The sequence below is a fragment of the Phoenix dactylifera genome, chromosome 6 (genome assembly GCF_051530095.1).
Source record: "Phoenix dactylifera cultivar Ajwa chromosome 6, Ajwa_hap1_PhDact_Kaust_v1.1, whole genome shotgun sequence".
Classification (NCBI taxonomy): Eukaryota; Viridiplantae; Streptophyta; class Magnoliopsida; order Arecales; family Arecaceae; genus Phoenix; species Phoenix dactylifera.
The window spans coordinates 36,642,008-36,665,666 of record NC_143195.1 but is presented as its reverse complement, the minus strand read 5'-3'; the positions used below and the strand labels follow the sequence as shown (position 1 = coordinate 36,665,666).

At 38.4% G+C, this 23,659-nt stretch overlaps 1 protein-coding gene across 3 annotated transcripts; it reads right to left on the bottom strand.

Moving 5' to 3' along the window:
* Positions 1–14: 14 nt before the first annotated feature.
* On the bottom strand, positions 15–23,502 carry LOC103714627 (E3 ubiquitin-protein ligase UPL3-like). 3 transcript variants are annotated; one of them, XR_005511888.3, is made up of 18 exons: positions 22,149–23,502; positions 21,195–21,305; positions 20,935–21,051; positions 20,646–20,813; positions 20,414–20,575; positions 16,070–16,318; positions 15,874–15,995; positions 14,330–15,749; positions 12,773–12,868; positions 10,936–12,513; positions 10,603–10,833; positions 10,412–10,516; positions 4,763–4,843; positions 4,608–4,676; positions 4,397–4,525; positions 4,168–4,290; positions 3,899–4,086; positions 15–412 (listed from the first exon to the last, which is right to left on the bottom strand). XR_005511888.3 is itself a non-coding variant. In XM_039126335.3 (17 exons), exons 1-17 carry the CDS (start codon positions 23,034–23,036, stop codon positions 4,021–4,023), a joined length of 5,715 nt encoding a protein of 1,904 aa, XP_038982263.3. In that variant the 5' UTR covers positions 23,037–23,502; the 3' UTR covers positions 3,527–4,020. The 3 variants fall into 3 exon arrangements, 1 of the variants encoding a protein (XP_038982263.3); XR_005511887.3 differs by lacking the exon at positions 15–412 and adding an exon at positions 3,527–3,705; XM_039126335.3 differs by lacking the exon at positions 15–412 and having other exon boundaries at positions 3,527–4,086.
* Positions 23,503–23,659: the final 157 nt, after the last annotated feature.

The window sequence follows — 23,659 nt, the reverse complement described above, 5'->3', positions numbered from 1 at the left end:
CAGAGAGGAGCCTGTGCAAGTAAAATGTACCACATCTGTTCTAATATTATAGTTGAAGTATGTCGCTTTTTTCAGCAAAAAAAAAGTATGTCGCTTTTTACAACATTCTCAACAATGCAAAAACAAAGCCAAAAAAGGCCAAAAAAGAAGTCCGTAGTGCACCTCTTAAAAATTTGGTACACATTTGTTGAATCACATGATTCAGTAATAATAAATTTAGGTTAGGGAACCACAGTCATCCAGAGCATCTTCACGTGTGTTACATGGGCCGAAATATAGTTAGCGGTACCGACCATATATGGACTTACAGGTTTAACACTTGGACCTACGCGGCCCAATTCTTGTCGCACCAGACAAAGGAGGAAGTCGTGTAGGACCAACATGAGCATCTCTGTTTTCGTCAGAAAACGCCCTGCTCGAATCACAAGCAAAAGGTTATATTCTTTCTTTTTCGAAAGTAGCAAGCTGCAGGCCTCAAAATTTTATTTATAAAAAATGATAAACAACACAATAAACTAGTTCCCTGACTCCAACAAGACAATATGATCGTAGAAGAGAATAGCATTGACCGGTTCTAGCCACCTAGGTTTACGGTGTTCGGAAAGTAAAACGGGCGTCGCTAGCTTGGGATGCTTTTAAAACCAGATTTTAGGTTTACCTTGCAATCCACTTCGGATAAGTGGACTCTCGAGCGTATTCTACCAGCCCATCCTCCATTGCTAAATACAAACTATACAGCATTTTCAGTTGTCTTTATCTGGAATTCAGATTGTTGGCAATACAATAAAGCATACTTTTAGAAACAAGACTTTGATGCCAGATTTCTATGAATTGGACTTTGTTCATAAGAAACCATACATATAGTCATTGTTAAAGTATGTTTTAATAAATTGGATTATAAAATCAGACATTATAATTAGTTGATCGATCATTAGATTTGATATAAATCACTTTAACAAATATGAAAATATCTGGATAGAATCACTTTATCTATTACATCCAAGACTCAATGAAGTACCAAAATTTCAAGAAGCTGTAACTGCAAATCAGAAAAAAAAAAAGGCTGCAATATGAGATGAAGTTGGTGTATGAATCTAAACCTAGTTTCAATTCAAAGTTGAGAATTTTTAAAATATTCTAATCATTTTTCATAATTTAGAAAGTGGACTTCTATGAAATAATAGATAACATCCGTCTTCTCATTTTTTTACTAGATGAAGAATCTAACTTAAATGAAAAGGATCTCACTAGTATAAATTAAGGGCATGGGCCAGCATGAGAATGAGTGAAAGCAAAGACTATAAAATATTCTTTCCACCCACTAAAACATTAACAAAGAGAGTAAAAGCAAAAAGCAAAGAATATTTTTCATCCGTTCGCATGTATCAAAATTTATGGATCACGAAATATTAATGAAAGTAAATAATTAAAGCCTCACTTTCTAGGATTCTTACAATTTATTATTTTTTTAAAAGATTTGAGTTCAAATATTTCAATTTTTTTCACGTTGATATTAGAGCCTAAGATCCCTATAGAGTACATCAAAGAAAAGCTTTTGATGCTCAAAGTACATCAAAGAACAAATATAGAAGTTAAATCTTAGTTAATTAGATGACAAAATCATACAGCTCATAAAACATGAGATTCAACTAATACCATCAGCTTCAATGCTTGCAACTTCTATCATAAAAGTACCTCTAATATCTAAAGAAGCAACCTATAAATACTCTAAGACCCCACTTTTTCAAAGTTGATGATCAAATTAAGATCCCTGCTTACACTAAAACTGTTTGTTGCAAAGAAGTTGGATAATTGGCCAAAAACAAGTTAGATTCCTATTTCATAATCTATGGATACACTAATATCTAGAAGATACCTTTTACCTAGGGGTGCAAATAGGTCAAGTCGGATTATGAGTGACCCCGACCCAACCTAATTCCTAGTTCAGATTCTCATTTTGGACTCAGACCCAACCCAATAGAAGATCGGGTCGGGTCGGATCCATATATAACTCGAATCTAACCAAAAAAATTTCAGTCCGTTTCGAATCCGGGTCGGGGCCGATTCGGGCGAAACCATCTATGATTTCAGAATTTGTTTGCACCCTCATGGGCCCAAATAATTTTACAGATTCAGGTCAGGTCGGATCAGCTCGTCGGATTGAAAACCCAAAATTACCCAAATTTCAAATGGATTAAATCAGGTTTGAATTTAGTAAACCCGGACCGGACCCAGAAAATGTAATAGATCTAATTTTAGGACCCGACCTGGTCTCACGAGTCCTCTAAAACAGGTCGGGTCGGATCTAAGTCAACCCGACCTATTTGCAGCCTTACTTTTACCTTAATCTTTTTAGTTATACTCTTATGTATTATAATTCATACATAAGAAATAATAATATTTCTAATCAAATATAAAGCTAATTCAAGAGCCTAATCAAGAAATAATTCGATCAAATCATCCATGAAGAAGACAGTAGATCAAATGACAGGACTTGCAGTGAAAGTACAATTGATCTATTCAAATCTAGATCACCAAGTTCTACAAGTAAGCTCTCTCACTTAGAATCTCCATTGATGATCATGTTGTAATCTTTATTAAGTGTATTGAATATCTCCATGAGACATCTAAGAAAAAATGGAAACTCATATTATCATTATTATGATTATAAACGCACAAAGGCTTCTGTTCATAAATTTGTGAAAAATAGGCTTGGTTCTGAGATGTAGAATCTATATTGAGTCACCACTTAGTAGGATAACCATGACTTGGATCTCTCTCTTGGGTGGGATAACCAAATCCATGCATCTTTACTGATTAACTAATTTCTCGATGCTGGACTTGATCCAAACGAGACACTACTTCCTTGCAAATTTATCTAATAAATACCAAAAAAGATGAGCTTTCTATATATGCATCATTCAAATTAATCAATAAAGATACATAGAGGACATTAGTGAAAGGCATCAAAATGGAGGAGAATAGCCACCTAAAAAGGTAAAAAGTATGATAAGTCTAAGAAAGATGATAAAAACTAGACAAAAAATAAACAGAGACCAAGAAACAAGCCAACATGGCTCAAAGAAAATTATTGCAACTATCGTTAAAGTAATAGACATAGCAAGAAGATATGTGAAAAGCTTTACTCTGAATTGAAGGCAAATAGTCATAAAAAGATCCCAAAGGAAAGACCACTCATAAGATTAAGAAACTGTATAAACTTGAACAAGCAGACTCAAAATTAAATCTGATCAGCAATAACCATAAATTACTATATTTTTATTGGGAAAATAATTCATTTATACTCAACTCGGTGGTTTCATTTCATTTTTCCTATTATATTAGTAAAGCGAGATCAAACAACCACCTACAATTACTTATCCACATGATGGTGCAATGACTTTTGACCATCCTCCAGACACTGCAAATCTTATGTTCTAATTCACCTCCAGCAGAATGCAAGGAAAAGGGCATTTATCGACAACCAAATTCCATAGCCAAGAAAGGGGAGATGTTGCATCACAGCTGGAATCAATTTGAAAGATTCATTTCTTCTTTATATTCCTTCATCAATACATCATAAACCATCCGGCATACTCAAACTTATAAATAAGGTGAAATTTCTCCCTTTATTTACAAGCAATGGCACGGAGCTCTGCATTCCCTCTTCAAAGCTTCAAAATGCCGGATCAATGTCACATTTAGCTGACAGTGAAAAACTTCTATTATTGAAGAACAGAAGGGAAAATCCAGCCAAAACAAATGATATTTGTTGCGGCGATATGAAGAATGAGAATATACAGGATCGGCGGAAAAAAAAAAAAAAGAATGCAACCAACCCCGTGGACGAGAGGAAAAAGAGAAGACACTGGCATGGCTGTTGGAGGTAGAGACTGACCTTAGTGTCACCATTGTATAGGCGCGAGAGAAAAGGCTGATGTTGGGCAGAATGGGCAATTGATTTAGAAGCAGAAGATGAACACCCATAACGAGACAGTATCCATCACTTATGGTCTTGGCTCATGACAGATCAAATGATCCCTGGCCCTCGCTGATTGCATAGAGCAATTTCTTGTGCATGATTTCCTGCAAAAAAAATTAGCGAGGGCTGCAGTCAAGAAGGCGAAATGTCAAAATTGAGAAAGTTTCAGAGGAGAAAATAAAAACCTTAGATGAATAGGGAGGAAGTTTAAGGTAATTGGCACAGGTCATGACACTAGGCAAATCATCATCAGCCAATTCACAAACTCCATTTCCATTCGAGGTTGAGTTTGTCGCACTCGAAGAATGCTGTCATTAAGCATATAGTTAGAGTTGATGAAAGCATAAGCATGAAAATGTTGAGAGTGCATCTAAATGAGACTCTATGTTAGACATTGAAAAAAAAAATCACCACCTTCCTCACGATGGTTAGCTTTGGGTTCAATGCAGCCAGACCACCAGGTGGAAGCCTCGGAGCACCAGTCACAAATTGGCAAAAAGCATACTGCTGCCCCGGTGTGAATTCTCCCATGATCTCAAGCAGCTGAAAGAACAAAAGATACTCAGATATACTAGTTGGTAAACATTTAGTGCAGAAAGTCAGCTGTTTTAAAATTAGCACATACATTGACAATCACTGGACTTTTTGCAGTGTATCCATGATCAAACTTTATATGATCAACCAGTTTTTCCGCCTGCAGCATGTAATGGTTATTAATACATTTCCAAAAGTGATCAAGGTTAGGTATCAATGTGTAGACAATAGATGATAAAATATTACCTCCCACAATTGTCTACGACCACAGATTAGGTAATCAAGCTCATGTGGAGAAAATATTTGCAGAGATGAGATATCGAAGACCTGAAACGGTTTTTTAATTGTGCAATATAAGAGCCCTAACATATACTGAATCTCAGACAATATAAATGCTGATTGATGCACCAAAAAAAAGACTGTTTATACAATGAACAGATTTTTGAAGAAATAATTTGATGAAGACAGTGTTCAAGACTGGTAATTCTAGATGGTGGTGTACTCACCATTATCCTCAATAAAGGAAAAATATATATTTTTTAAGATTATGCAGGATAAAAATGATTTGGAGTTTGGACTAAGCTATCAGACTTAACATATATAGAATCTCAGACAAAAAACAAATGCTGATTGATGCGGGCGGGCACAAAAAAAAAAACTGTGTTTGTACAGCAAACAGATTTTTGAAGAAATAATTTGCTATTGACTGTGTTCAACCCTAGCAATTCTAGTTGGTGATGCACTCACCATTATTCTCAATGATGTTTTTTTCCAGATTACACAGGATATGAACAATTTGAAGTTTGGACTAAGCTATCAGCCTCTAACAATTCAAATAGAGAAGAACATGGGGAATAACTTCAATGTCAAAAGCAAACCAACATGGGTATGCCTTGTAGAGAAAGAAATACAACAGGTCATTCAAATTAATATTTATCATAATATGCAACATCCAGAATGCCTACAAATAGAACTTCATATGTATCAGAGACTTGTCAGTAAAGCATCAATTAATCAAAAAAGGGTTTCTGCATACAAAACAAATTATTTATTCAAATCCATGAACGGCAAAAAAAAATCCATAAACATTTGAATTATGGTCTACAAGTGTTTTCCAAAATTTAACACAATGAACACCGCAGCGGATCAATAACTAGGAATAGCTACCATGCCAGAGAGGCTTGGGTCCAGCATGCAAATAGGGAGGTGAATTAGTTTTTGTGTGAGTAGGCAAGGCTTTATGGATTCATGAGTTACTGATCTAGCTTCATTGAATTTCAGCAGTTCAAAGGGGCCCATGTTTTTCCATTGCAAGGTGAAATTGTGGGTTTTTCCTTCGTAATTAAAAAGATGGAGAAAAAAAAGTCATCGAGCATTTTGGCACCGAGTGCAACCATCTCGATTATACTAAGAACTTCGAAGTCGTCCACATATACAAACTTAAGCATATGCATACACTCAAATACGTGCATGTATCTACCACAACCACAAATATCATTATGTATGTACATGTATACTTATGTACATATGTATGTATATGTAGAGAGAGAGTAAAGCTAAAATCCTATTGGAAGGGTTGAAGCCTTGATCCCTTTAGTATAAGATCCATGACGGGATCTGTAAGTTGAAGATCCACGTCTGTGCCCATTGTCAACTATATTTAGTACTTAAAACAAGAAAATTGAGCATTTGGAGTAGTGTTGTCAAAAGCGCTGCAAAGGTGCCTTGGTGCTCAGCCAACCTAGACTCCCCGGGTTGCCAGCTAAGCACTCTTATATTAAAAGATATATATAATCCCCTTAAGACTTTTTGTTTTATACTTTCTTGCTTTGTTTTTATTTTCACTGTTGTGACAGAAATTAACTTATTTTAGGTAAATTTTAAGTAATATACCTAAGACATGTTTTCACCTTAGAAGTACATAGGGGATCAAAATAAATTTCTAAAATGTTAATGCAGATCTAATATCAACAGAATCTCTGGGAAGATTTCTCCAAAGCATTGCACTCAACTTTGTAATATGAAGGCACTTTTCCATTCTTTTGCAGCGCATATAGAGAAAAAACATCAACTACTTAACATGGAATCCCAGTATTCCCATCCATCCCACAATAACTTCTTTAGGTGCTTAACTTGATAGCCTGGGTTGCCTGGCACAGGCATGCGCATGGGCAATACTACAATACAAACTGTCTCGTACCAAATAGTATTGAATTATGACTTAATAGACAACTGAAAGGAAAAGGTTTTATTTACATCTATATTATTTAAGTGAATGAAAATTTGTCTAAATATATTCTGTGTAAAGAAGGAACCACCACCATTTGAGTTTGATAAGAGCAATGCCAAAACAGGATAACTTTAAATCCCTTCTGATCTTCACATGGACCAGACCACAACTGAAAAGTCTCAACTCTCAAGCCATTCACCTGAGCAAATCACGTCCGTTTCTATATCTCCTAATAAAACTTGATATACTATAATGCAAGAGAGAGAGAGAGAGAGAGAGATTTATTGAGTTTGGGTTCACATATTCAATATATGGTATATTTACATTTTTAGGTTTGGAATTACAAGAAAAGGCAAGTCCATTGTGATTTTTTAAAATTAATGAGACAGGATTATATGATCCTGACATGATCCTAAGTAATTTCTGAATTCAAGTATGGTTAAACTAGTTTTGTTCATCATAATCTAAGTTTAGCCCGTTCACTTAAATGCTTGAAATAAACTTGGGTCTAATCATTTTTATTGTGTTTAGTCCAATTTCACAAGGCTCTTGCCTAACCTGTAATCTAATCTGGGATATCTGACCCATATGTTATGCACATTACTTTTAGAAATGTGTATCTTTTCGAGTGTCCTGTGTTATACATAATAGTTGTATGTAAGTGCACTAGCTCAGCTTTACTGTTGCTTGGTTTAAACAACGAAAAAAATACAGAGAGCTCCATATTAAAAAGTTAAAATGCATGCATGGAATTGGATCATGGACAAGCATACTCAACTCAACTAAGCCTAAATCCCAAATTAGTTGGGGTCAGCTACTCATGGACAAATAAGCATGCCTTGTTTAGGCAACAACTCTGTTGAGCAGTTTTGCAAGTATCCTGCCTTTTTAGGATATTGATGGTAGCATTTGTGATCAGAAACAAGGCTTATTTTGCCATAAACTGACCACCTTTTACTACTTAAAGTAGGGCTTTATTCAAGGTCGAGAATAAAAAATTAACCACCATACACAGGTACATGCAAGGAGCAACTCGATTGTCTCAAACAGGTTTGGTCCTAAAGGCTAATGTCACCAGCTCCAATTGATGAATATGTTGGGACCAAGTTACTTCATGTGGGGGCCATCCAAAGTGACTTTTAAAATTGATAATGACTGATACAGCTTCAGTGATGGCAGGCAAATCTCTTTTCTATATATATATATATATATATATATATATATATATATATATGTATATATATATATATATGTATATATATATGTATATATATATATATGTATATATATATATATGTATATGTATATATATATATATATATGTATATGTATATATATATATCTATGTATATATGTATATGTATCTATATATATGTATATATATGTATGTATATATATGTATGTATATGTATGTATATATATGTATGTATATATATGTATGTATATGTATGTATGTATATGTATGTATGTATGTGTATGTATATATGTATATCTATGTATGTATATGTATGTATGTATATGTATGTATGTATATGTATGTATATATATATATCTATATATATATGTATATATATGAAAATAGAGGCTCTACACTGGCGGAGCTCTCTGTCCGCCATCTATATTAATCAAGGTCGGCGGAACTGGTACCAGGCATCGTACCGGAGAGTTCTTTGGCTGCATGAGTCGGTACATGCCGCAATCCGTGGGACAGATGAAAAGAGAGAGAGAAATGGAGGCCGGCGGAGGGTGGCGGACGCTGCAGGAGACGAGGCCACGACCGGTTCCCCTGTTTCGAAACTAGCTCTCCGCCGGCCTCCCGCCCTCTCCCTCCCTCGCCCGCTCTCTTTGCTTCTCCTTCTCCGGCTCTAGCACGGATTTCGTTTTTGTGCCGGACCGTACCGGTGAGCAGTCGGTATGGCTCAGAACGACCGGAGCCGCTCGGTTCGGGACAGTTCCGCCGACTTTGGTATTGATAATATCCTACTATGCGTCCAAACAAAGTTTGCTTCCATGTGGAAACTCTGATTCGGCCCATCACAAACAACTTAGTAGAGTGGACTCGCAAAAGCGGACACTTTTGTTCCGGGCCCCTCATGTTTAATTTCTCTTCTTCCTAGGATTGAAAGCTACATCAAAGCTCCGTGACCTGTATCGTTCGATTAGTAGGGCTCCTTTGACTAATTTGGACCCTTATAAGAGTACTATGGCAGATTCATTGATTGCCAGAATCATATGATACACAAATACCCCCAAGATTCATAGTAGACCGTTTCCCCTGCCCCATACCATTCAAAGCAATGAAGAAAAGCATGGTTTCCATTAATAGATGTGCACTCTAGATTTCCTTAATCTTCACCTGTTGAGACCTTCATCCAAGGAAAAGTTTATCTCACCAAGTAATGGCTTCCCTCCCAAAGCTGTTAATTACCATTTTAACGAAATTAATAACTGTCATTATTTCCTAAATTGAACTAATTCACAGCACAAACTCCAGAAATTACCTGAACACTCTCTTATTGCATAGTTAATTTTGTCTAAAAGTCTATTTCATTATTGTTTTATAAAAGAATATTAAATCTATTTTTTGCTTAAAATATATATTTATAAATTTCTGGTAATTATAGTTCCTTAATCCTTCTGTGACCACCAGATTATACTAGCAAATTTAAAATTAATAAGATAACAACACATCACAGTCATGATTTATACTAGCTTGAGCTTTAATCAGACATAGTGAAAGCACGATTCCAATAATCTGATTGCTCAAATCATCTACCAGATGTATCGGACTACCAAACCATGAAGGGATTGCTCAAAAAAATATTTTAATATAAATATTAATAAAATTCAATAATATTTTATACGTTAATTGAAATTATTAATACTTTACTTAAAATAGTAAAGGTAATAATATTAATAATACTAATATTAATATTAATAGTAAAAAATAGTATGTTTTAGTAAAAATAATAATATTTTTATTTATAATACTTTTAAAGATTACTCATATTTAATACTAATATATTAACAAAATTATATTTTATTAAAATTAATAAAAATATTTTTTAATAAAATAAATATTTATATATTAATAAAAATATATTATTTTCTAAATAACTATGTAATTAATAGAAATTAATATTTTAGGATTGGTATATTTTATAGATGAAAAAGGTATCCCATGCATCGCACAAGTTATATGCTAGTTTAGCCCCGTAAAACAGAATCTTCATACCCGACCAGCTACAGCTGAACCCTATCTAAGCAGTGAAAGCTATCCCTTCAGATGGATATGACCTCACCATTTGCTACTTAATGTGTTCCTGTTCATTTCCTCTGTCCTATAGTTACAGTTACATCCTGCTTCTTTTATTATTATTTGTTCATATCATTTAGAGTAGCATAAAAATATGAAATGATGGTTCAACGAATAACAATTATGAATTTATGATTAAGTTAATCAAACATGGATTTCCCATAATGGTTTTAAACGAAATATTTTTTTAACTACCTATTATTATTTTGATAAAATTATTCTGTTTTATTACGTGCCACATGTGCTGCCATGGGCCTTGAGCTAGTTTGTGACCTAGTGAAGAGCATGATCAAATTTACCTAAAAGAAAACAAAAAGCATGGAATTCAATGCTACAAAGGAGAAGCTACCTGATTGAACCCTGCTCTAAATGCTTCTATCTGTCGCATAATTCCTGTCTTAACAGTTGCGTCGACTACCAAGGAGATGTATTCTTCCAAGTTGTTAATATTAACCTGCAAGTGTCATCAGTAATTCAAAAATTTTGTACTAAGATGGTCATGAAGTACAGGAAAGTATTGCCAACATTTTTGTTACTTACCAGGGTGCCGTCCCCTCCTTCTTTAAGAATATAATCAGGATATCCAGGAAGTGTAAAATCTAGACATAGATCTTCAATAGGAGCACCACGGAAATGCAAGTCAGAGATTGTCTTTTGATCATCACCAGCTGTTGCCTCCAGAAATTGCTTGCGACGAACAAGGAATTGCATTTCTTGCAATATCTTCCCAAACTCAGCATCAAATGAGATAAGGTCATGCACATCAAGCCCCTACAATGAACCATGAATTGTCACACATGATACCAAAATAATCAAAAGTCACTCAAGAATTTAGAATACAAGAAAGTGTATACATTGCATGCAGTAACTTACTTGACCCAAAATGAGTTTATAAAATACAGTTGACAACGGCAGATCCAAAAGCCGCCCATCTTGTAAAGCTTTTGCCATCACTCGACCAACCAAACGGAAATACTCAACAACCTTAGAGAACTGGCTGCCATCAGAAGCAGCTGCATTAGGAGGCCAAGGGCGAGGAAACAAACCAAGTGGAGCTTGGATAAAATCTCTGCTTCTAAAAGAAAAATCAGGAACAAATTTCTTTGCTTCTGAAACATCATTATTTCCACCTTTCATCTCATATCCATCAACATCCATTGTGGAGTTATCCGATGTAGAGCTGGACCTCCATAATCCTAATCCAGCCTTTTGCAGTTCATGACTTAAGAGAGTATAGAATTCCAGTGTTGGACCCAATCCTGTGCCAACTTCACCAAAATATTCTACTTCAAGAACAGCCTTTGTACTAGAATACATATCCATAACTTTAACAGCAGAATCTAAGATACGATTTCTAGCAACACGAACTTTTTGCCGTTGCAATCTGCTAACACGGACCTCCCTTTCACTGGATGAACTATGATTATCCGCACTTTGTTGTTGCTGAAGCCGATGCAAGGCACGGGATAATCCAAAAGCTGTCGAATAGAAGTACTGCCTCCTTGTTTCAAAAGGAAACAGAAAAGGGCATGCCTTAGTCATTTGATAACACCATGAGGGGAGACTGCCACTGCACAATGCAAGAGCATCCTGAATTTGCCGAGCGAGTTTAGGGGTTAGCTTGCTATTTATAAACTCTTCAGAAGGAACCTTTGCACCAGTCCTATAGAGTTCATCCAGGCTAGAAATCTTCCCCTCAGCAAAATCGTCAGACACTGTCTGCACTCTTAAGCGAGGAGCTAGCTGACTCAGACCTTCCAATACTCGCAACAATGCCAAAATGTTATAAGTAGGATTAGACTTTTCAAGATCACAAGGGAGCTCCCCTTGCAAGATGCTATCAAGAAGTGACATTTGCTGCCACTGAGAGTCAGAAACAAATTTGGAAGAAGAAATAGACTTAGACTTTGAGGTTGAACCTCCTTGAGAAGCCCGGTCAACCTGGCTATCAGCCTTTTGATAAGTTATAGTAAATATATCACTCCAGATCCTGCTGCCATCATTAGGCAGGTCAGATCCATTGAACCTTTCATCATCATCTTCCTCAAGCACCAGCTGGCGTTGGATAGCCTGATATATAGTCAAGTGTTTGCTGAGCTGTTTACCACCTGCTGTGAATACCAATTTATTGTAATGGTCATTTACACTACTGCCAGAGGCCAGGCTGTGACGATCTCGACCACCTCTGATACCTCTCCCACTCACAGAAGCAAGCCCAGCCATTGCAGCAGCAGCGAATGACATTGCACCACCCCTTGAACCAAAAGTACTTCCACTTCTGTATTCAGCTGGGCCTCTAACTGCGGCAGATCTATTACTAAAACCAGATGAAGGTTGTGCTAGATTGTCACCTTCTGAAGAAGCAATTATCGCATCATCAGCTGGATCTCCTAATTTGACATCGTGTACCTTGTCTGGTACACAAACAGGAAGAGAGTCATCTCTGAGGACCTGAAAGAGTTACGAATTTCAGCAACCATCATGACACAATTAAATGTGGAATAAATAAGATCAAAAGGAAATTGTGTCAAAATACAATTTCATTTAATATCTGAAAGACAGCATTCATATCTTGAAAACATAAAATCACTTTTGCATACGTTTGCCAAATAGTGGAATGATAAAGTGAATTGACAGTAAAAAGGAAAAAAAAAAAGTAGTCTCCACTTAGTTAAATTTAAAAAACAATGGATAAGGTTAACCAGATCACCTCATCATGATCATCATCTTCATCATCTAAGACATCATCTTCTTCAATCATCATAGCATCATCTATCTCAACAGGAGACATGTCCAACTCCTCATCCTGCATAGTATGAACAAGACATAAGTAATGATACGATGATGAACCAACATACATGCAATAGTGTCTCAAAAGAACAGAAACATGGTGCAACAAAATGACTGGAGGTAAGTACTGAAGATGTCCACTCCTGCATAATATTGATGTTTGTTGTTCTATAGAATATAGCTAACGCCCACATTAAACTAGCACCAATATCTGTTACAGCCATTCACGTGTGGGAATCTTACCATCACTTAAGCCAGAGTGGGAGAGGACAGTCTTTCCAATCAAACATGTCATTAACAGCCATACCACATGCCAAATTACTAATCTATTAAAAAAATTAGTCATGGCAAAATTTCTATCCTTAGTCAATCAAACTGCAAAGAGTAGACGACAGCATGGATGCCTCTATGACACCACCACAGGGTGGTACCAAACTCCAAGATTTCTGACGTGGAAACGGAATTCAGATGGCCAGAAGAATAAATATGCTAGTTATTAGAAATAAGACCAGGCTTAACCATGAGCAGTGTATAAGCATCATCATTATCAACTAGATACCAGCTTCCATATTCTTACACAGTCTGACAGAGACAGTCTTTCAGGTTGACCAAGAAATTCAAGCAGTACAAAAGGTCAAAAAAAATACAATACAACAGCATGTATATGGGCATCCAGCACACTGTTTACAAAGATGATGGCGATAATGAAAACAATGATGATGATAATGACAACACTGATGATGAAAGAAATGGTGAAAGACAACGTATACACATTACAAGCAAATCTGCAACAGCGAGTACAGCAATTATATTTCAATTTATCTGACGGAATAGTCAACCTTCTAGGCTTTCCTTTTTTGAGGGGGGGATCAATCAGACCAAAGGCTCCGCATACAATCAGCTTCCAACTAGTCCAAAAGATCCCTTCAAAACCATTATCCACAAAAAACCTGACATGAACATGATGCCTCCATTCTAGCTAACCAATCAGCACCTACGGTTCTCTTCTAATTACAATGAGAAAGCTTCCATTCGCTCGTGCCACCCAATATCCAACATATATTCCTCATTTTCAAATGTTCTGTTGGGAATGTTGGGTATTAACGAGACAAACATTGGAAGCTTTGTGCCTCACCGACAATAAATTTTGTTTGGGCTAATATTTTATGGAATTTATAACTCTAGGAATAACCAGACTACCAGTGCCAATATAGCAGTCTGAAATTATAGCCAACTGTAATATTAAAAATAGATCTTTAGAGCCACTGGCTTCAATACATGATGCTTGAATGAGGTTAGTTCATAAATTTCAAAGCACAAAAAAGAAATTGTTTTCCAGTGCATTGGATGAACCAGTACCTAGCACCAAGTTTAATAAATAACCTCAGATTCATACTATACCAAGCTAAGTACTGAGGCAAAGAAAGTGCATTATGTCAATAACTAAGAACCTCAATTTTGATAGCACAAAACAAACCTCAGAGCTAGAGTCGCTGTGTGCTGGTTTCATCTCTTTCTCTGAAGCTGCTTTTCTACGTGCGGCATTTCTTGTTTGTGGTCCTCTTGCTTCATCAGTACTAGATTTCAAAACAGCTTTACCCTTTCCTTTTAAAGAATTTGCAGAACCCTCTTGAGAGTCCTTTCTACCAATACTTCCAATTGTTACCGATGACCTAGATCTGGTTGAAGGGCGATGGCCTGTTGGAATTGATGCAGACGGTGATGATGCACCAGCCCCAGTAGCTGCAGCTCCAGAGTCGAAATTGCCTGCTGCCACCGAAAACTTTTGTCCAGACTCACTCCGCTGAACTCTTGGCCAGAGGAACTCTTCGACAGCTGCTAGACTTGCAAGTGGATCAATGAGTACAACATTTGACGAATAATCACGAAGAGATTTTTCACCTTGTGCTCGGCATAGACGTAACTTGAAGGGCTGGGATAATGCACTTAGACCTGAGGAAAGGCGTGCACTTCCACCACTATATGACCTTGATGAATGACTCAGTACAACTGGAAAGCGTTCTAAAGAAGACAAAGCATTTTGAAGCTTCTGAACTAATACCGTCATGGGATTTCCAGTCCCTTCCTTAATGTCAACAGGAAGTGCAATTGAAATAAATGATTTGTATCGTCTGAGTGCTTGCTGACGAAGCTTAGGCAGGTTAGCTTCTGAAATTTTCTCCTTTCCAAATGTTCCACATGATAAATAATTTAGCAGTGCCAAAACAACTCCGCTGCCAATGAACTCAAATGTGGATACACCATCACATTTAGTTAGTTCAGCCAGTATTTCTGCTATTATTCCATCCAATTGTTCCTCGGTACTAGCTGAGATATCAAAGGAACAAGCAAGTGTGGCCTTACATTTACCTTTAGCTTTTGTCCTGACATTTTCAACACTAGCATTCAACTTCGAGCAAAGATTTTTCAAATGAAGAAGATCATCACTAACTCCAACTTCAGTTGCCCCAGGATCTGCAAGAAAATACTTATCCTTGAAAGACTTGGCACAGGCACTGACTGAAGCACGAAGACTAGAATTTGCAGTCAGCACTTCTACTGATGTTGGACGAGAACCAGTACTTCCTGGTACAGAACCTTTTGAATCATCCAATGAGATGCTTTCTGTGTTCAAGCCACTATTACGCCGTCGATAACGCCGGGAACGTGAAGATGCCCCAGGCAAAGAATCAGCATCCTTCTCAGAGATGGATGCTTGAGCAGGAACAATATTTGACGAATCTGAGCATATCAATGCATCTACAGCGTGAACAACCCCTTCTCTCACGAACATCTTGGTAAATGTTCCAGGAAGCTTCTCCATAAGAATCTCTGCTATCTGAAGAGCAGGAATCAAGATCTGGGGATCCTTCCAAGCTAAAATACCTGCTAAGAAGCTGCACGTCAAAAGTAAAATGAAATGGTTATTAGACCATGAGCACAAAGTACTCGAGCCTTTCTCCCTCCAAGAATTTCCATGAAGATTACTACATATTGCAATATAATATAACTAAAAAGTACCTGGAAATGTTTGTTACACTAAGCAATGACTGAATCATATCAGCAGAGCTGAAATACATCAATTTCCCAATAACAGACAGACACTTATGACGAACTGGACCATTTACACTGGAACTATATACCTGCTCAACAAATAAATCAGGTGTTAAAATGTATGAAGGTAAAAGGAGATGGAGGGGGCGCTTAAACCAAGAACCTGTGTCAGAACAGGAAGGAGGTCCATTCCAAACTGCTGGAGAAGTTCAGGTTGATCATGCAATAACTTCTCATGAGAGGAAACTTCATTTTTTACTCCATTAGTCTCCTCTTGCTTGTGTGAAGAGGCAGCAGGAGGTTTCTTTGCAGCTGATCCTTTCATGAGAATATTGTAAAAAATTCGGAGAGAGATGGTTCCTTCAGGCAAAGGAGGAAGGAGCTCATCCGCAAGGTTAACAATCTCATATATCTAAATAATAGAAGTGAAATTAGTTGCATGCCCAAAACTTCATAAAGGGAAATCAGTAAGGTGTCCATATTAGTAAAATACAAAACACTGAATTTTCTCTAAATGTAATTTCTTACTGAGATCTAACAGGTCTTAAGCAATTTATAGAAGAGATTTCATGCAAATGAAACAAAGATTGATATACAATATAGCATAACCACACATTTAAAGGCGTGCAAGTAAGATAAACAAGATAGCACATCCGCACATTTAAAGGCATGCAAATAACTCGTTTATCATAACACAAACTTCCATCCCTTATCATCATTCAGTAAACAAATGAAGCAACGTGTTTTTCGTGAAGATGGAAAGCTTATAACCAACATGGTAGTGCCAAACTAAACAGTTCTAGTTCAAGGTTGCATAACCAAATAAGGAAACATAATTTAAAAGATACTTGGATACGCATCAATCAACCATGTGGGAGAATGGAAGGCACTTCATTCACAACTGAAAATTCATATCCCATCATCTACAAATTCAGTGAGTAAAACAACCACAGGAAATATTGCCGTGTCTGTATTGCTGTATGCAAGCATTGATGCATCCACTAGTTAGATGCATTTTTGCTAAGAAATGTGAGTTATGACAGATCTAAAATATAAATGAAGGATGAAGGATATAAGAGAGCTAATGACGTACCTACATTGGTGAGTCAACCTTTGCAGCAAGTATTTTACTCCTAGAGAGTAAAAGTCATCAGCTACCACAAAAAGCTTACTAGGATTCAATTCTTAATCTTAGATATATCATTGTTTGCCATACTGAACATCTAGAACAATGTCCCACGGAAGGCCCTAATAACATGAGGTTTTAGTTCTATTAGGTTAACAAAATCAAGATTTTGAACTTGAACATATAATAGTTTTATCATAGGTCCACCATAGTTTGTATTGACATCTCATTACCCAATTGTCTTTAGATAAATATGCCACAATCAGAAAGAGGGGGGGGGGGTGTGCAAGAATGGAAAATCCAGAAAATCCAGTATGGGAAGATTCCATTATCTGCATCATACTTTATTGTAGGAACCATTCTAAGGAGATTGACCATAAGGCTCTCTACCTACTTTGGGTGTTTCTCGTTTCTCATTTGATATTATCTTCTAACTTCCAGACATTCTGTCCAATATCAACATGATAAAGAGACAGAGACTGTGCCTTTATATTAGCATCCCATGTTGATTTTTATTTATGATTTTCTAAACCATTAAAGAAGTCCCCTTAAAATCATCCTTAAGGACCTTCAGCCATTTGATGATAAAAGAATACAATAATCCCTAACCCATTTGCAATGAAAAGATATGCTAAGCATGGAAAATTCTCAGTGATTAGACCAGAACCATTACCAATGACCTTTTATCTCAAATCCTTCATCAAATCTTATATTCATGTTCTGACAAGTCATCGTCTCCAAGCTGACTACTTGAACATATATAAGTTGCTCTTGTATCCTAGATTTCCTCAAATATTTTAATATATAGAGAGCATCCCAATTAGTATTCTAACAATCGCCTTAACTACTAATTTACTATAAATCCTATACATTTTGCATCCAAAAAGATTCACCTTAATATTAATATGTTATAAGCTCTTTACACCCAAAATCAGCAATTACGAATAAGATCCTTAGAAGTACGATTAGAAAAAAGAAAAACCTTCGATAATGCATTGAGTGCTGTATTCATGTCTATAATTCTTCTAACATAAACATGCTATATTGAGTGTAATATTCATGTCTATAATTCTTCTCGCACTTGAACAAACCTTTATTCTCTCATGAAAGATTTCACTGATGGATGAGAATTGATAAACTTCTCTTTTATCTAAAATGTACTACTTAATACACACACACATACATAAACACACATAAATATAACAGAAAAGCCAAACTTGCAACCCAAAGTGAGAATATGTGAGCAAACATTAATTTCTTTTTTAATCAAGGTTCGTTATACCGACCATACCGACGTACAGGTGGGCACCGGTACCAGTACGGTACCAGTATCATACCGAACCGAGTCGGGGACAGCGCGCGCGAGAGCACGCGGCCCACAGCGCGAGGCCCAGCGAGCGCGAAATGCATTTCCGCATGTTTCTCTCGTTTTTTACTTAAAACCGCAGACCGCAAACGCATTTTCCCGCGTCATTTCCCACACGGGATTTCCTTCCTTCTTTCCGAGCCTTCTCGTTTCTTCTCCTCTCTCCTCCGCTCTTCTCCCCGAGCAAGCCCCGACAATAATTCTCTCTCATCCACTCTTCTCCCGCAAGCAAGCCCCGACGAGGCCCGGTACCGGTAAGTCTCCTCTTTCTCTTCTTCTTCCCCTTCTTCTTCTTCTCCTCTTTCTCTTCTTTCTTCCTCTTCTTTCCCGTTCTTCTTCTTCCTCTTCTTTCTTCTTCCCCGATCGATTCCGACCTAGGAGGGGTCGGAAACGATTTTATATGCCGGACTGGTGCCGACTACGATTTTATATGCCGGACCGGTGCCTGTCGGCACCGGTCGGTTCAGCATACCTTGGTTTCAATATGGAAAGGTAAACAAAGGTTTTTGTGATTGCATTTGACCACTCTATATCAATCATCAAATGTATCAACCTTGTTCCCTTGCTTCCTCTCCTAGAGAAGGCATAAAAGTTCTCTTTTGGTCCAAATTTAAACTATATCTATGAATCCAACAACATGTTTACTTGGCAAACGCTGAACTAATTTAACAGCATAAAAAACAGTTGAACCTCTAACACAAGTCAGGATCTATATTTCAGCATCTTCTCCTATGCAATAAATGCATTTTTGATAAGTTCTGAAAAGGGTTTCAAATAAGAGAGATCAGGAGGATGAATAGCAAGTTAAATGGAAGGCCTATGATCGGGCAGGAGCACAGGCAGATTACTATTAAAAAAAAGAATTAATTAAAATTCACATATATATATAAACTATAACAGAGAAACTAATTTATATCCATAAATCAAAAATAAGTCAACAAAAAGATAAATAAAAAGGCTTCCAAATTTATTCAAGGCCTAATTCAATGTAACATGACATGTTATTAGCAAATTTATAATTTATCCGTGCAGATTATATGATAGTATTTGTCACTCAAAAAAACATGATCTAAGTTGATGCAACAAGCAATACTGTCAAATCTTGAATAATTAAAACAAACCAGGAACCTGAGAACTAAATAAGAACTATTTAAAACATGTAACTTGCAGGCCATAACCAAACAATGGGATCAAGGAGGCATCAGAAGTGAAACAAAGAGGGGAAAGCATGGTGTGACTCCACCTGCCTAGCATTCCTAATCTCCTGACAGAACCACCTAACACTTGATGCACCACAAAAGATAGCCAGAACACGACACACCTGAGTTGCCCACACTTACGCAAGTTGCTTTCATGCCTGATTGGCAGCCAGCCTAGACACAACGGCCACTAAAGCAATCAGATACTAGGCGAGGCTAGTAGTGGACCATTTAAATTTATTCTGAGCTTCATTTTCAAGCAAGAACATATGAGTTTGCTCCTAACTGTTTTCATCTGTCAGAAGGAAGGCATCCAATGAAGTGAAGCTAGACTTGTGGAGGAAATACTCTTGCATGACACCTGAGTCAATCACAATCCTATTGCACAAGATTGAAAAATAATTCAATAATAAGGTGTTAAAGAGAAATGCCTCATTGAGCCTTGTGCACTTTATTAATGGCATCAAATGATATCACTTCTTCTAATGCCCAGCAGAATACCAGAACAGGTGGACCATCTACCCGGAAATGGTTGGAAAGCATGATGTGGCTCGCCAAATAGTTAGCCTTATTAAAATAATGCATTCATCACCATTATTTTACTTCAAATATATTAATCACCATTGTTTTAATATCTCTCTATTTATCGCCATTATTTTACTTAAAATAGTATAGCAATCACCATTATTTTAATATCCATCACAATTATTTCACATAAAACATACTAGTACTCTAAATAGAACGTACCATGGTACTCTAAAGAAACCAGCCAGTTGACCCAGAAAACATACCAAAAGCACAAAACACATAAGATACCTGTTCTGCGGGCCTTGTTAAAGCAGGAAAAACAGAAACGCCAGCAACTAGACCAGAACAAGAAAGAATATCTTTAAGCGTGCCACTGATTCCAAGAAGGAGAAGAGTTTTGGCTCCTAATGGGGATCCACTTGCGCATGTTGAGAGAAGGCGAATCAAACCCTGAAATAAATATGTCAAAATTGGATTGAGCAAGGAGTCTACATTAGTCACAGTCTCTTAATGCTCATACCGTGTATGTTGATGTACTCAGAGAAGCCTGTCCTCCTGAATTACTAACAGATATAAGTCCAGCAGCTTGCGCAACCAAGCCATGATTACATAACTCATCCAATTTCTCAGGAGATGAGGCAAATGCTTCTGCAATACGTGTCAAGCAAACAGAGGCATGTTCTAACACCTGCCATAAAAACTAACAGTGAGTAAAAGACAAACAAAAAAATATTTTACTGTTAAAATTTGAACAATGGTCAAGCCAGAAATGGATAATCCAATCACAGGCTACATAGCATCTGATTTACCTTAGAATCATGATAGTTAAGAAGGTTTGTGAGCAAAGGAACTGCTTCCATTACAAAGTCAGCTGCATCTGATGGAAGTTTCTTACACATATTTGCGGCTGTGGACAATGCTACCCTCTGAAAAAATTGACAACTAACATGAAGACAATAGGGAAAAAAGAGGGCCAAAAAAAGGAGGAAAAGGAAATGTTGCCTTAAAAAAGTAAAACAAACAACCAATAATCATTAAAGAAAAAAAATCAAAAAGAATGTATACTTACCTGGACCCCTGTCGAGAAGAAGTCAAGGTAAGACAACACTGCCATAAGTGCCCCAGCACGCAAACAAGCAGTTGGATGCTCTTGTGATATCTTCTTGAGAGCTTGTAGAGACTGAAAGATACGTAAGCGAATAATCAGATTCAGATTGGTAGATGAAACAAATAATGAAAATAAAGATTGGCAGATGAAATCCAAGTAGCATGGAGGGCTTGTATAGCACAGAGGGGTTGTACCAATATATTTACTCATGCAGTGCTTGCTAACTGGTGAAAAGAGGAAATAGATGTCATGCATACATATCATATGAAGAATTTGATATCCAAGAAATGATTTAAAAATTTTCTTCCAGCCACCATACCAACATCATATTAAAACTCACCTACCTGGAAAATATGAAGCCTAAATAACATAAAGCTTCCTACATATCCCAGTCACTGAACTTCCTACAGAACTCAATGCCCAAACTGCTAGTCATGTACACTACACTGAGTCTAGCAGGCAAATAACTTTATAAAACCCAGAAATAAGCTTATTTTAAGTCCAGTTAGAGATTCTGATAAGGGGTCTGTAAGTGGACAGCAGCAGTTGACATGGGAAAAGCAGAAAGGTGGACTGTGCTACGGCTGATTGTACCCGTCCAGAAGATAGCACAGTCACGTCACAGTCATGTTTGGAAGTGTCAGTTCTAGAACATGATCACATTTGAACCAATATATGAACCAATATATCACAATATAAATTCAGAGGTCCTAAGCAAAAAGAAGATAAGTGGATAGCACAGTCACGGCACTGCCCTTGTTTGGTTGTGTCCTAACACATGAAAGCTTTCAACCCAATCAATCAACGTATAAAGCCTGAGGTCTCGAGCATTGGATTTACAGTTCAGAGAACATACGACACCGAGGTATGGAAAGCAAATATGAACCAAGTATAGGAGAAAAAGAAAAAGCATACCTGTTCTGCCAGGTCCATGTATTCAATCGTGAGAAGGCGAGCACAGAAACACGGCACAGCACCATAATGCACCACCGCGGAACAAGAAGACGGCAAGACGTCACAGAGATGGGTGAGTGCCCTCGCCGCAAGCAGCATGATGTCAGGGTTGCTCTCATGGTTGAGCAGGCCCACAAGGACGGGCACAAACGAGTCCACCGAGAACGACCCCAGCGAGTCCTCGGTCCCGATCGACAGCATATCACAGAGCTGGGTCAGCGCCTCCACCTGCCGCCCTTCCTCGCCATCAGATCTCAGCCCTGAAAGGATCTTCTTGAGCCGCCCGCTCTGGTGCGAGGAAGAAGAGGCCGACACAGCCGAGGACGGCAACAGATCGTCGAGACCAGCCCCCAGCTTGCGGAGAAGCCCCTGGAGGGCGCTGCTGGCCGACGTTAGATTCTGGTGGAGGATGCCGACGCCACCCTCGCTATCGTTGTCATCATCAGCTCCCCCGCCATCGAAGCTCAACCCTAAGATCCGTTCTACATCCCTATCCCTATCCCTAGCTCTGGAAGCCTCCGGCTCTCTCTCCTTCCCCTTGTCCGAGGACTCCCGGTCGCGCTCCGCCGGGGGGTGGTGGTTCTTGCCGGAGCTGCTGCGGCGGCGGCCGGCGGAGTCGCTGGCGGAGGAGTCCATGGGGGAAGGGGCGGCAGCGGCGGCAGACGTACGGTTGTGGGCGCGGCGGGAGCGGGTGGAGGTTGCCGGAGGGAGGGCGGGGGGAGTGCTGGAGACGGAAGCGGAGGCAGAGGCGGCGGAGGTGCGGGAGCGCTTAGAGGCACGGGTGGTGGGGGCCTGAGAAGAGGGCGCTGATGAGGAGGCCTCCGCCCGCTTCCGGCTCCGCGTTTCCATACAAAGACACAGACCCCTCCTCGCCCTAGGCGGCGGCGGGGCGGCGATCAGGCCTCGGCCCCGGGCATCTCCGATCGATCGGCAGGCAAAAACCCTAGCTTTATGTCGACTAGTGGATCAAGAAATCAAGAAAGCAGGGTTGATGGAAAGCGTGCAAGGTCTCGGTTCGATTGTCCTAGGGCTTTCGAATTGGGGAAGGGAGGGCGATTGGAGTTCTTGGAATTGGGGGAGGATGGATTTGTTGAGAGGAGGGGGATGATCGGGAGGATCTTTAATTGAGATACGGTGGAGGATTTGATGATTAACGGGAGGAGATGCAGAATGGGGAAGATCGGGGGTCTCGTGGCGGTGGGGGTGAGTGTGGAGGATTCCGCTCAAGAAGAGGGAGTGCCTTCCGGGCAGAGCATCACCTTGGGTGCTTATACCCCTCTCTCTCTCTCTCTCTCTCTCGCTCGCTCTCTCTCCCTCTCTGGGCCTGGGCCTGGGCCTCCTACAAGCTGGAGTCGGCGGTTGCTGTCAGCCAGCCTTGGATTTGGGTCAGTCGTTGCCTTGACGTTCTCTTCTGTGGCTGGATTTTATTGACTGCGTTGGGGTCAGGTTACGCCTGCGCGCGTGGATCTTGA